Source organism: Sinocyclocheilus rhinocerous, unplaced genomic scaffold (genome assembly GCF_001515625.1).
Source record: "Sinocyclocheilus rhinocerous isolate Xijiao unplaced genomic scaffold, SAMN03320098_v1.1 scaffold2787, whole genome shotgun sequence".
Lineage (NCBI taxonomy): Eukaryota > Metazoa > Chordata > Actinopteri > Cypriniformes > Cyprinidae > Sinocyclocheilus > Sinocyclocheilus rhinocerous.
The window spans coordinates 30,317-43,826 of NW_015639793.1; the positions used below are offsets into that span (position 1 = coordinate 30,317).

Sequence of the window (13,510 nt, forward strand, 5' to 3'; positions counted from 1 at the left end):
TTGTTTTTAAAGGGGTCATATGATGCGATTTTAATTTTTCCTTTCTCTTTGGAGTGTTACAAGCTCTTGGTGCATAAAGAAGATCTGTAAAGTTGCAAAGACTAAAGTCTCAAATCCAAAGAGATATTCTTTATAAAAGTTAAGAGTTAGCCACACCTACCTAAAACGGCTCGTTCTAACACGCCCCCACATATCTACCTCACTATGTGGGAAGATTTGCATAACGCCGCCCAAATGTTCACGCAAAGAAAGAAGGCGTAACTTTTATTTTCGCTGTAGTATTGTTGTTGCCGCCGGCGCCATGTCGTGAAGGCGCTGTGTGTTTGTGTTCTGTGTGTTTCGTTGTGAAAGCGAAGCTACTTTGTTTGGTCTTCCAAAAGAGGACGATATCCGCTGATTCGCTGAGGGAATACATCAACTTTCACCGTGGACGAAGTGGAGTCCAGCCCGGGGTCGTCACATGTGGTTGCCGCTCCTTCGTGGAATTCGCCGGGCGCGCCGTTCTCGACCCCGCCGCCTCAGCTCACTCTTGCCCGGCTTCAGCTCAGGCTAAGCCGGGGCTTTCGCTCACGCTAGGCCGCTGTGTTTTTCGTTGTGAAAGCGAAACTACTTTGTTTGGTCTTCCAAAAGAGGACACGACTAGAAATCAGTGGTTAAGTTGTATTTACAACACTGTTCCAGAACAGTTTAACCCAAATATCCAGATGTGTGCAGCACATTTTATGGAGGACTGTTTACTGATCCTGGGAGAGTTACGTTAGACTAAAATGCCGGCAGTTCTGACTCACGTAAGTACGTTTTCATTTAAAGGATTTGCCACTGATGATTCAAACGCGAGTTTTGGGCAGTGTGGATTAACGTTAGCACTTGTTGTTTGTCATTTCTCTGATCACAAGTGCAGACATGGTTTTATGTTTACGCAGCGCAATGCAAGGCAATGCGTAAAAAGACAGTATAAGTCATTATAATCCGTATTTATGTCCCCACTGGATGCAACAAATGCCTTGTTTGTAATGGGTTTTAATGTTTATGCCTCGTCGCTCCGGCTGGACACGGCATCAGCAGTATGTGAGGGGCGTAACATTTCCGTCTCATGCTTGAGGTATTCGGCCAATCACAACGCATTGGATATCTGGCCAATCAGAGCACACCTCGCTTTTCAGACCGATTAGTTTTGTAAAAATCGACGCGTTTCAAAAAGGCGGGGCATAGAGGAGAAACAATAATGTACAGTATGTGGAAAATAATGTGTTTTTTTTACTTTAAACCGCATAAACACATTTCATTACACCAAATACACAAAATAATGTTCTTTTTAGCAGCATCATATGACCCCTTTAAGCATTTTTAGGACAAATTGGGTTATGCACTTTCAAAAATTAACCATGGTTTTACTACACTAACCATAGTTTAACCATGTTTGTAGTAAAACTGTGGTTATACAAATGGTAATCAATACACCAAAACCATGGTTACTACACTTGTAGTAACACCATGGTTGATTTTTGCTCACTTTGTCTTCTGCTATTATTCAGATGCGCTTGTATCAAACTACTGTATATCGATATAGGCGGTATTGCCTCATACCATATCGCCGATTAAAAATAAATCGATATATCGTACAAACTCGATATACCGCCCTTTATGCAGAGATGGGCATAAATACATGAAAATATATTTAAAATACAAATACAAAATACTGTGTGGAAAAATGAACTTAAATGCAAATTACATTAGATTTTTTTTTTCAAAAGTCTTTAAAATACAAAAAAGTATTTTGTATTTCAAATGCGTATTTTAAATACATGTATCTGAAATACTGCCCATCCCTGCCTTTATGCATTTATGCACACGCCTCAAAAACAGAGCTGGTATTTGACACCCTAAAATACAGTGATTAAATGTGTATATATATATATTTGAATGGGATGAAAGATGAAGAATGTACTGTACGTTAGCTTGCTTATTGTTCCCAAGAGAATCATTTAAGTCCACGTCTTACTAACAAGTAACTATGCTTCTAACCACAGGTCCAGAGCTGTAGTTCCTACCACGTAAGTTTGCGAATGTTTGTTGAACTGTGGTTTCAGGAATCACCGAATCAGAAAACTATGTTGGTAACGATGGAACTTGCAGCCATAGTTGGCTAACGATGCCTTTGGGAAACGCACCCTCATTTCATAATTGATTAACTTTACAGTTATCAAACTGAATTAAATCAATACTGAACTGGCCTCAGCTGAATAATAACACTATTGTCTTTTTGAGCTGCTTTACAACAGAATTGAATCACTATTTTCTTATCACTCTGAAGCTGCTTTGAAAACTGTATTGTGCTATAGAAATACAAGTGACTTGATTTGCTAAGTTCCTTACACTTAATGACTAACTTGCATGTATTAGTGAATTAATTTACAACAACTACAAATCATCTTACAGTTGATACGAAGAGTCTCCATGCTGTGATTCCTCCTCATTTGTTTCATGATACATTTTCCTCCATCATCATTCCTTCAATCTTCTGCAGTAGTTCTTGTATCCGATCATCTGATTTTCTCCTGTTATTGAAACAGTGAAACTTTCCTCCACATGATCTTTGTGTTTCAGATATTCATCAATGGTCTGATCCAGATCCTCCTGTTCATCTTCATGTGTGAACAGAATCATGATGTATTTCTGAACCTCAGCACCAAATAAACACTTCATATAATCCAGGATCTCTTCCTCATTTTGCACAGGTTTCTCTAGAGCAGGGGTGCCCAACCCTGCTCCTGGCGATCGACTGTCCTGCAAAGTTCAGCTCCAACCCTAATCAAACACACCTGAAGCAACTAATTAGGGTCTTCAGGATCACTTAAAAATGAAAGGCAGGTGTCTTTGATTAGAGTTGGAGCTAAACTTTGCAGGACAGTCGATCGCCAGGAGCAGGGTTGGGCACAATGGTCTGATCCAGATCCTCCTGTTCATCTTCATGTGTGAACAGAATCATGATGTATTTCTGAACCTCAGCACCAAATAAACACTTCATATAATCCAGGATCTCTTCCTCATTTTGCACAGGTTTCTCTAGAGCAGGGGTGCCCAACCCTGCTCCTGGCGATCGACTGTCCTGCAAAGTTCAGCTCCAACCCTAATCAAACACACCTGAAGCAACTAATTAGGGTCTTCAGGATCACTTAAAAATGAAAGGCAGGTGTCTTTGATTAGAGTACTAGAGGAACGGTGAGCAGAACTGAACAGAGACCTGCTGAACATCCAGAGACCAGCTGCTCTTTCATCATCTCCACCTGCTCTTTATTCAGATCTGGATCCAGTAGATCTGGACAATTAATCACATCAACCTGCTTCCCACCGATCTGTGTTTGACCCTCACACACTTCAGACTCATGCTTCTTCCTAAGTTTTTGGACTTTAAACCTCTTTTCTCCCAGTATAGCGTTCCCAGATGAGCTTTTCCCAGAACCGTTTCTGCCCATCAGAAGAATCCGGATCACTGGCTCATCGGGACTGGAGCTGAGCGCTGACATAAATGAAATGAAAATATGGAATAAGATCAGAATCAGGTCAGGTCAAGTTATAATCTTTTTCAATGCAGTGTAATGAAAGAACAAAATATACAATCTACACTCTAAAAATGTGTTGTTGTTGTTTTTCCAAATGCTAGATTTAGTCCGTTAGGCCGTTTTGCTGGGTTATTTTTTATTTTGTTTTATATTGGGTAGTTTTTGTATAACTGAGCTGCTAGGTTAATTTTACTTGACAAATCAATTGATGCATACACTTTCCCAGTTCTGGGAATAAACTACTAGCATGGCGGATATGCGCGACCGACGGTTAAGTAGAGAGGTTTAGATAAAGGGGTTTGAGTTACTAATAATAAACATTTAACCTGGTAAAAAATTATTTAATGTTATTTGTGTTAGGATATTTCAACTACAACAGCAATGTAAAGTTTTATAAGCATCCGTTTGGTCGTTAGCTTTTAAATGCATAATTATGCAGAAAATATGAGCACCAAAAGAGTACATACTTTAAGGGCGTAGTATAAGTAGGCACATTGGAATGCAGCATTTGTTTTTTGGTTGTGGACTTCAATTTCCATCACTCTTTGCCTGGGATATTATGTTTAATTGCTTTCAGCTGTGTGTAATTTACCTAGTTAAACCCTCTGGTTGCTGCAGTATTGCTTTTGTTATTCTGTTTTGTCTTGTCTATTATGTGGATTACCTTGTGCCAGTGCTTTCTGCCTTTTGCCTTGGTATGGATTATTGTTTTGGGAATTCCCAATAAAGCTGCAATTGTATTTTCTTCTAGTTTTCAGAGTGTTCTGTGACAGAGGTGCCGTAATGGGGAGAAGGTTGGTCGATTCCAAGGGCCCTGATTCCAATTAGCTTTGCAAAGATGAGAATGAATCCCCTATGTCTAGTAAACCTTTAAAGTTTGAAACTGCTTCATAAATTAGTGTTTTCAGATAGCAGTATTGCTATTTCTGTGTTGCAAACATCAAATAATAACGAAACTGATGTTATGCATCAACTAAAGATTGTATAGATTTGTTTAGATTGTAGTAGGTGGTGACCAGTGACTCTTAAAATTTATTTGAGATTTGTTCAAAAACTCAAGAAACAAGTCTTCATTAATTTCAAACATACATAATGAGTTCATTACCGAACGGTGCTTTCACACTGAATGCTAAATGACTGATCGTCTTCGGCAAATTCATGCCTGCACGATGGGTGGTGCTGACTGAGAATCCATTAAAAAAGTAAATAAGATAAATAAAGTTTGGGGTATTACACCAGAAACACAAACTATCTATAATGCTTACAACTTTAAAAAGACAATAAACTTACAATCAATTCCCATTTTCTCAGCAATTCCTTGCCACAGAACTTCTTTTGTGTCTATATTTTTGTAATTTCTGTGACTTTAATCAAAAAAGTTCTCTATTCTCAGCAGTGGCAGTTCTAGTAACTGGGGGGGCCAGGCAGGGGCCACTTCTGCTTTTAGGGGGAACACTTTCAGGGGCGGATCTAAAAAAAATGTTTTTGGGTGACATGGGGTCTATGAGGAATGGCAACATCAAAGCAAGCAGCCATACATCATTTTTGGGGATTTATGGCTTGGCATACACAATTGTGTTCACAAATATTGTATTCAACAACGCCGTTTGCACTGCGCTCTTCCGTTACTTGATTTTTATTTTGAGGTGGATGCTGCACACTGCTGGTGGTTGAGGAGAGACCCCATGATATGATTGTAAAGCGCTTTGGGTGAACAACAATACACAAAGCGCTATATAAATGCCTCATTCATTCATTCATAGACTACTTGGATGGTCTAAATCATGTTTTAGTGCAAGTTTAAGAGCAATAAAAACTTTAGATTTTCCTAACATTAGAAAGAAATACAATAATATCAAAGCACTGAAAGAAACTGAGTTTTGAAAACAATCTGATTGACTGATTTTCTGTTATTAACAGAGGTGCGATTGTCTGTAATTACCCAGAACCCACTATCAACCATATACTCTAGCAACACCCCAGCAACTGCATAGCAAGAGCCTAGCAACCACCCAGAATATCCTAGCAACCAACTACTTTAGCAAACACCTAGAACATCTAACTAACCTGGAACATTAAACTATTTATGTGACTTTAAGACAAGCCAGCATAAATTTGTCTTTCAAACTTTTCAATCTAGGTTTTTTTTCTTAAATGCTTACACACAATTTGGGGGGCAAACTTGATGACACAGGGGCACTGGCCCCCCGGCCCCCAAACAAACAAAGACTCAGCATCCATTCTCTTCCAGGATACTTTTCCTCGGTGTCTACACGTTTTCAAAGCTGCTTTCTGTGCTCTAGCGTCACCTATCTCGCCCGTTTGTGCAACAGTGGCAGCTCCAGGCACATGATCTCATGCGCATCTAATAGGTAGTTTGCACATGACGTCACTGATGACGCGTGAAATGCAGCTGGAGGGCAGGAAGTGATTTTTCTCCATAGAAATCACTAGCAGAAACTCAAAATGCCTGTGTTTTGCGTTGTTTATGGATGCTCCAATCGGCCAAACCGAGAGACCACAAGGAGCTTTTATCGTGTACGAAAATGTGTTGTTCATAAGTGGGGAAAAGTCAAGAAATTGACTGAAAAACGCAGGAAAACGTGTCTTGTGAACCTGCGTCTGCGGTCGAGAGGAGCGGAGCCAGACAATGCTCATGTGTGCAATATCTTTGTACAGATGTATCGATACTCTAAACCACGATCAGCAATGCAGCGATTGGCTGGCGGCAAGACAGCAACGTAATGACATCATATAATTAAAAAAAGACACCTGACAAAAAACTTGACAAATTTCTGGACCTTTATAAGGAAACAGCAAAGCGAACAAAACTACATAAATGTAATAATAGATAAATGAAATGTGCACAGTTTTTATTTATTTATTTATTTATTTATTTTGTTTTTTTTACATGATTCCCAATTATTTATATTCCCAATTTCTAGTATTTGTGCGGGCATTGCATCTTTATTTCAATGTTGTAATTAGCAATTCATGTAATTTTATCTTTGAAGCAGATTTGTTACGTGACAGCATTAATTAAGTTATCTGCATCTCCTGCGCTCCATCAAGCCACTCCCATAATAGCTGTCAGCACTCAAATTAATGCACGACTCTACATTATCTGTATAGCATGTGTGTAAGACTCGAATACAATTATGAAGTAATAATTTTATGACGACTAAATCTCTCAGTGAGTAAAACTGGCTGTGTCTATAGTATTAAAGACTACACAACATTATTAAATTATCTTTAAATTAATTTTTAAATGATTACTATTTTAAATTATTGTCCCTGGATCAGGAGGATACTCTTGTAATAAAGTAGCGGTGGTAGCGGACAGATTTTAAGTATCACTGCTTAAAAATATGCGATCTAATCCTGTTTACATGAAATAAGCCTGCTCCCGAGCAGGACGTGACAGCATTAATTAAGTTATCTGCATCTCCTGCGCTCCATCAAGCCACTCCCATAATAGCTGTCAGCACTCAAATTAATGCACGACTCAGATTAACTGTATAGCATGTGTGTAAGACTCCAATACAATTATGAAGTAGTTATTTTATCACGAATACATTTTTCAGTGAGTAAAACTGGCTGTGTCTATAGTACACACAACATTATAATATTATTTTGAAATTTATTTTTAAATGATTATTATTTTAAATGATTGTCCCTGGATCAGTAAGGGTACTCTTGTAATAAAGTAGCAGTGGCTGGGATAGATTTTAAATATCAATTCCACTTAAAAAGATGCAATCTAATCCTGTTTACATGAAATAAGATGCTCCCGAGCAGGTTTAAGTTTACGGACCTGTTGCTATGACAGCAAGTCCAGGATCAGCTTCGAAGAACCAAACAATCCAAGATCATGCCGAATCATCAACATTGCAAAAAGAAAAAAATTCTTAGTTTCATATAAGGGGATGGTTGTAACACTTTCTAAAGATGTGTTACAAACCCACCCCACCCCTGTCAGTCATTGTTTAGCTAGCTGTATTAGCATAATGGTTTGAAATTAGACGGTGAAAAATGCATCACATTTTGCCTGAGAAACTACAATTTAATCTAATACAATTTAATCTAATATAAGTTAAACAATTTTATCAGCAATAGTTTAAGTATATTAAGTAATATAGATTTGGTCAAAAAAAATACATTCTTACCTCAAAATCATTTTTTTCTCTATAAAACTGGCATATGCCTATTTCCAGCCTTGATAACCATCCATGTGTATCTGGGAGGAAGTGGGTACACACTGAACACATCTTATCCCTGATTGGTGGAACTGGGGGTGTTACAACTCTCCATGTTACAACCATTCTTATGCTGTGTTCCAATGTGCCTACTTATACTACGCCCTTAAAGTATGTTTTGGTGAAGAAAAAGTACACACTTTTGAGCATGTAGTAGAAGAGTAGGCAAGCTTTGGGACAGTTACACGCACCCTGACACTGTGTAAACTGGCCTGTCAATCATCTTGTCACAGTTAACATCCTCCACATTGCATTTCATTTAACTTCCTACCGTATTAGAGAGAGAAGAAGTAGCTTGTTGATCTGTGAGCCGTGGGTCTTTATGTAGAGAACTCTGCTCATATTTTCTGTATAATGATGCATTTAAAAGTTAATGGCCAAATGGATGTTTATAAAAGTTTACATTGCTGTTGCAGATGAAATATAACTCAGATAAGATTCAATAAATATTTTTTACCAGGTTAAATGTTGATTATTAGTAACTCAAACCCCTTTATCTAAACCTCTCTACTTGACCTTATTAACGCTTTGTATTCGTGTTTGTAGTTCTCAACCCAATCATTCGTCAAAGCACAATGGATTGTGGGAAATATTAGCCATCAGAGTGTGCACGGATCCACACTTCAAAAATCGACCTGAAATAGTAGACCAACTCTACTATTCCTGGCATACTCCTTTCAACATACTATGCTTTGGGACACACTTGTTCTAATCCGCTAACAGAGTGCGCGGAGGTATGCAAATATATATGTTGAATTGTACATTTGAACTGGTATTTAAAATTTTGCCATTAAAAACAACAATAACATTTTTTTTATTTTTCTTGTGGCAGGGTAAGTAGAATTTTGAACCACTAGCCCAACACTCACTGGCCAAGAGAAGTGAGTAATTCCCTCTTATCTTTTGTTGTTTGATTAACATTAATGACACAGAGCGCAGCAGGTGGATTATATTAAGATCTAAATCACAGATCTAATATCAGAATTTTCACAACTGTTTTCGTTAAGACATATCCATCTATGTTTACATGTGAATACATGCCAGGAGAGATATATTTTGAAGTAATTCAGTGTTGCATGCTGTCTGAGAGAGAGAGGCGGCTTTCAGCTTTCTGTGCACGCACTTCAGGTGTGTCAGTAACACACTGGGATCTTTTTCATGGCTTATTGTGTGTAAAAACTAGTTCCCTTTCATGGGAACGAGACACTGCGTCCTCTAGGGGTCGCTATGGGGAACGCCTCATCGTGACCCGTGTCTGAAGCATACATTGAAAAAACACCAACAACACGTTGGCCGGCGACAGCCATGACGCCACTATCGGTGCGACTATAGTATAAATAGGCACCGGGAGAACACACCATCCTCTTCTTCGTCTTCATTGACTGTTTTGTTTGAAGTGTGCATGATTCAGGACCCGCCGCTGCTGAGAAACGGAGGAGAATGAGCTCGTGGGGATCGCAGGTGGATCTGGCCGATGAGTTTGAAGAGGGGTTTTCCCTCTCGCGATCGTCGGCTGTGGACGAGAGTGAGCCGCTGGAGGATGATGTTATTTCATTAACATTGTCTGATCCAGGGGCCAGTGCTCTGCTGGGTTCGGCCCAGCAAAAGCAGGAAATGTCTGAGGAGGGCAAAGAAGCTGAGGCTGAGCCTTTCCCAATCCTCCTGCCCTACGTATGATGAGCTTTTGAAAGTTATGGATCGAAAAAAGCTATTTTTTATGTTTCATCTGACCATAGAAGCCAGTGCCATTTGAAGTTCCAGTCGTGTCTGACAACTGAATGTGCTGGAGATTGTTTTTGGATGAGCGAGGAGAATTTTTCTTGAAACTCTCCCGAACAACATGTGGTGATGTAGGGGCTGTTTGATATATTTTCTTAGGCTTTCTGACCCTAAGACTCAACTAATGTCTGCAATTCTCCAGCTGTGATCCTCAGAGAGTCTTTAGCCACTCAATCTCTCCTCCTCACCGTGCATTAGGACGATATAGACACATGTCCTCTTCCAGACAGATTCGTAACATCTTTAGTTGATTGGAACCTCTTAATTATTGGCCTGATGGTGGAAATGCTTTAGCTCTTTTCTTACAGCCACTTTCTATTTTGTGAAGCTCAACAATCTTGTTCTGCACATCAGAGCTTCTTTGGTTTTACTTCTTGTGATGGATGATTAAGGGAATTTGGTCTTTGTGCTCCTCATATTTATAATCCTGTGGAATAGAAGACATGGCTGGACAGTTTCATGCTCCTAGTCACCCTGGTGTGTTAAAAAAAATTGTAAATATGAATGGGAATATACTTCAGAGATATTTTACTCATGAGAATTTCTAGGGGTGCCATTAATTTTGGCCAACATACATTGGAAAAAAAACACTTATTTTATAATGTGAGTTTCCCCCAATTTCAGTTGTTTTACTTAAATGATAGTGTCACGAATCCGGTCTATGAACTTCCGTTCACTCACCAGCAGTGGTCACCCGCTCACTACATGGACTCTCACACTACGCAGACTGGTACACTATACCCTGGACTACATTTCCCATCATCCATTGCACTGATTGCACACAGCTGTAACCAATCACACGCTCACCTGAAAGCTATTACACACACTATATAACATCCACCCAGATCCTGCTCAAGTAGCCGAGTATTGTCTGCGTTTATTACTCTCCTAGTGATAGCACTTTACGGAGCCAGTTCCAGTTTTGCTAGTTTAGTTATAGTCTCGCCTTGCCTGTTTTCCTATGTTCAGATTCTTGCCTGTGTTTTCGGATTACCCTTTTTGTCTTGCTGTTTCGGACTCTGTTTGCCCCTGCCTGGATTATTGCTATGTACCTGGATTATCTCTCTTTGCCTTGCCCTGTTGGATATTGTTCACCGTCGATCGACCCACGCCTGTTTACTGGACTGCTCTTGTGTTTTGCCCGTACCATACCTGTTCGCTGGTGTTTCAACCCTGCCTATGTTTGTGACCACGTCTTTTAATAAAAAGCTTGCATATGGAGCCGCACGTCTCTCGTCTTGTCGACTCCGTTACACCTGGATTGCTGGTTAAATTAAAAAAAATACAGTTTACAATAAATGATATTAAAGAGCACATCAAATTTGTGGTGGGAGAAGAAAGGCTATATGCTGAAAACATCTAAAAAAAAAAAATATTTTGATGTATATATGCAGCATTGCATAAATATATAATTATATTATAAAAATTATGTATTACAATAATATGGTATGTAAAAAATTTGGTATATTATAAAATTGTAGCATTGTAAAAAATAATATATATGTATATGTGTGTGTGTAAAATTTTTCTTAAATATACATGTAAATCCAGTATAGAAACTATCAACATAAATATACAAATTTCACTTGAATACATGTGCACTTTCTGGGACATTTAAACGTTCACTCAAAACAGTGGACCCTGAAAATTTGTGAGGATACCGCACACAGTCCAGAGCTGATTTACAGAACCAGCCAATGACAGAGGAATCACCCGATCGAAAATGTGATATTCCTTGATTTTTTGTGAAATATTGAAACGCAGAGCAAGGTCTTGTTCAAGAAGGCCCAGTCTAATCCGGCTAAGAAACATGAAAACTGATTAAACAGGGAAAGATGTTGTGCCTGGAATCCAACCCTCAGTGTGTGTTGGTTGGTTGCACTAATTCTTTGCACTTGAGCCCATGCTCTGTGCTGTGGGCTGTACAGCCAAGAAAACGGCTCTTAAAGTGTCAAAATCAGGGAACCCAGTGTACAACTAAATGAGTTTTGGATTACCCATAAAATTCTGAATGCCAAACTGATGACTTTTGAGTGCCTCACTTTCCGCAGACAGACGAGAAATGTCCTCCCGTGCAGCCACTAGCTGCTCCTCAGTAGTCATGGGCTCCACACAGTAGTCATGATCGGTGTTTGGCATCTCTGTGACATGACTAGATTGAGAGAGAGAGAGAGCGCGGGCAAGTGAGATAAAGTTGAATTTACACACCTATTCTATATTCATATTTATTTCTCACTTGATGCATTTATATACACATTCATTTTCTATGATAGATTTCTACTAACCATTCTTCGTTGCTTGGTCCATCCTTTGTAGAACTGGAGAGAAAAAAGAGAAAATTAAAACCCAGACATGTAACGATATTACATACAGTTGGTTGGACAAAATAAAGTGAACAGCCATTATTATAGGGGTTAATAACATTTGTGTAGGTTACAGTGGGGGGAAATCATTGTGATTATCATTTATTCATATTTTTGTTTATATTCTCTTGTTTGTCTATCAGTACAGTTTCAGCAGTGTTTAGTACTGGCTGTGTGTGAAATGGGTAACAGGTTAGATATCCAAAAAGAGCAAATCATCAGTGCCTGTTGAACAAAAACATCTGTAACCTTAAGCTCAGTTGTTATGCATTTAAAAAACAACTGATTTTATGATTAAAACTGTAATTATTATTATGACTTAATCAGCGAAAAAGAACAGAGCAAAAACAAAAAGTTAATGATAGGGGCCATCAAACACTAATAAAGATTGTGAACAAACAACACAAAACAACTTAATAAAGAAATATTGCCTATTTTGCAGGTGTTCACATTATTTTGTCCAACCTCTGTTCTGTCATTGATTGAACTATACAACTTACATATTACACTTATATGACACACAAAACTTAGAGTAACGTTATGTATTTACATGTTCATTTAAAATCATTATTTAAACAGTAAATTCATTAATTTTCCCCATTTCTGCTCACCTTTCATCTTCCTCATGTTCTTCCTCTAAATTACATCTTCCTTGTCTAAAGCAGAAACAGAAATAATAATGTTCTGAACAAAATTGTGATATTTTAAAAGGGGTTGACCTCAAACAGTACAAAGCAAACTATTAAATATTATCTCTTTTGATCGCGCCGTAAGTTCATGTGTACTGCTCTAGAACAAGAACATGGACATCCTGAGCGCTGCTTGCTTATCATGTAAAACTTTTCAAAGAAGTGCCTAAAAGTGAGCTAGAGAAAACCTTTTGGCTTTCTGGTAGTAATGAACACTTTGGGAACACTTGAAGCCTTTGTGTATAGTGCGATATAAAGTTTTTTATTATGTGCATCATAATACATTATACCTCTTCATAAATAACCGTAACCAAAGTTATGTGCTGTATTAATTGTGGATTCCTTGTTACATCTGACACTGGGTGTGTGAAGTGTTTTAATGCATTATACTAAAGGTGTAACATTGAATAAACAATTATTATAACTACAATTATTCATGAGTTCATACAATGCATTATAAAGTGCACTACAAGGCATAATTGATGCATTAATGCATTCGTAAATAACTGTAACCAAAGATAAAATGCATCATAATTTTTCTTATTTCGTGTGAGATTGTGTCATTTGTCAGTGCTGCTTCATCGCAGACACGTGAACAACAGAAGACATGTGTGAGTTCTGTGGCATTCAGTGGGTTGTAGCGGTTTTGGTTTTGTCTTATAAAGCATCTCGTTATGGTGTGAGAAACAGCAGCAAAGGATCAATCAAACTGTTTCCGACCTTGTCCTGCGGACCCTCGTGATTCATGAAGTGAAGGAGCGTCTCTGGGTCAAACCACATGAGCCCGGACTCTTAGTCAGATCAGATCACCTTTATTTTTATAGCACTTTTGTACAATAGAGACTGTTCTGCAGTGAAGT

General features: G+C 38.5%; 1 protein-coding gene across 1 annotated transcript in view; it reads right to left on the reverse strand.

Annotated features, from left to right (window-relative positions):
• LOC107752126 (GTPase IMAP family member 4-like) overlaps positions 1-3,527 on the reverse strand; it is a 7,138-nt gene extending 3,611 nt beyond the window's left edge. Inside the window, exon 1 of the mRNA XM_016567993.1 lies at positions 3,245-3,527. Coding sequence (XP_016423479.1) covers positions 3,245-3,527 — 283 coding nt within the window. The remainder of the gene's footprint in view (positions 1-3,244) is intronic.
• Between the last annotated feature and the right edge of the window lie 9,983 nt (positions 3,528-13,510).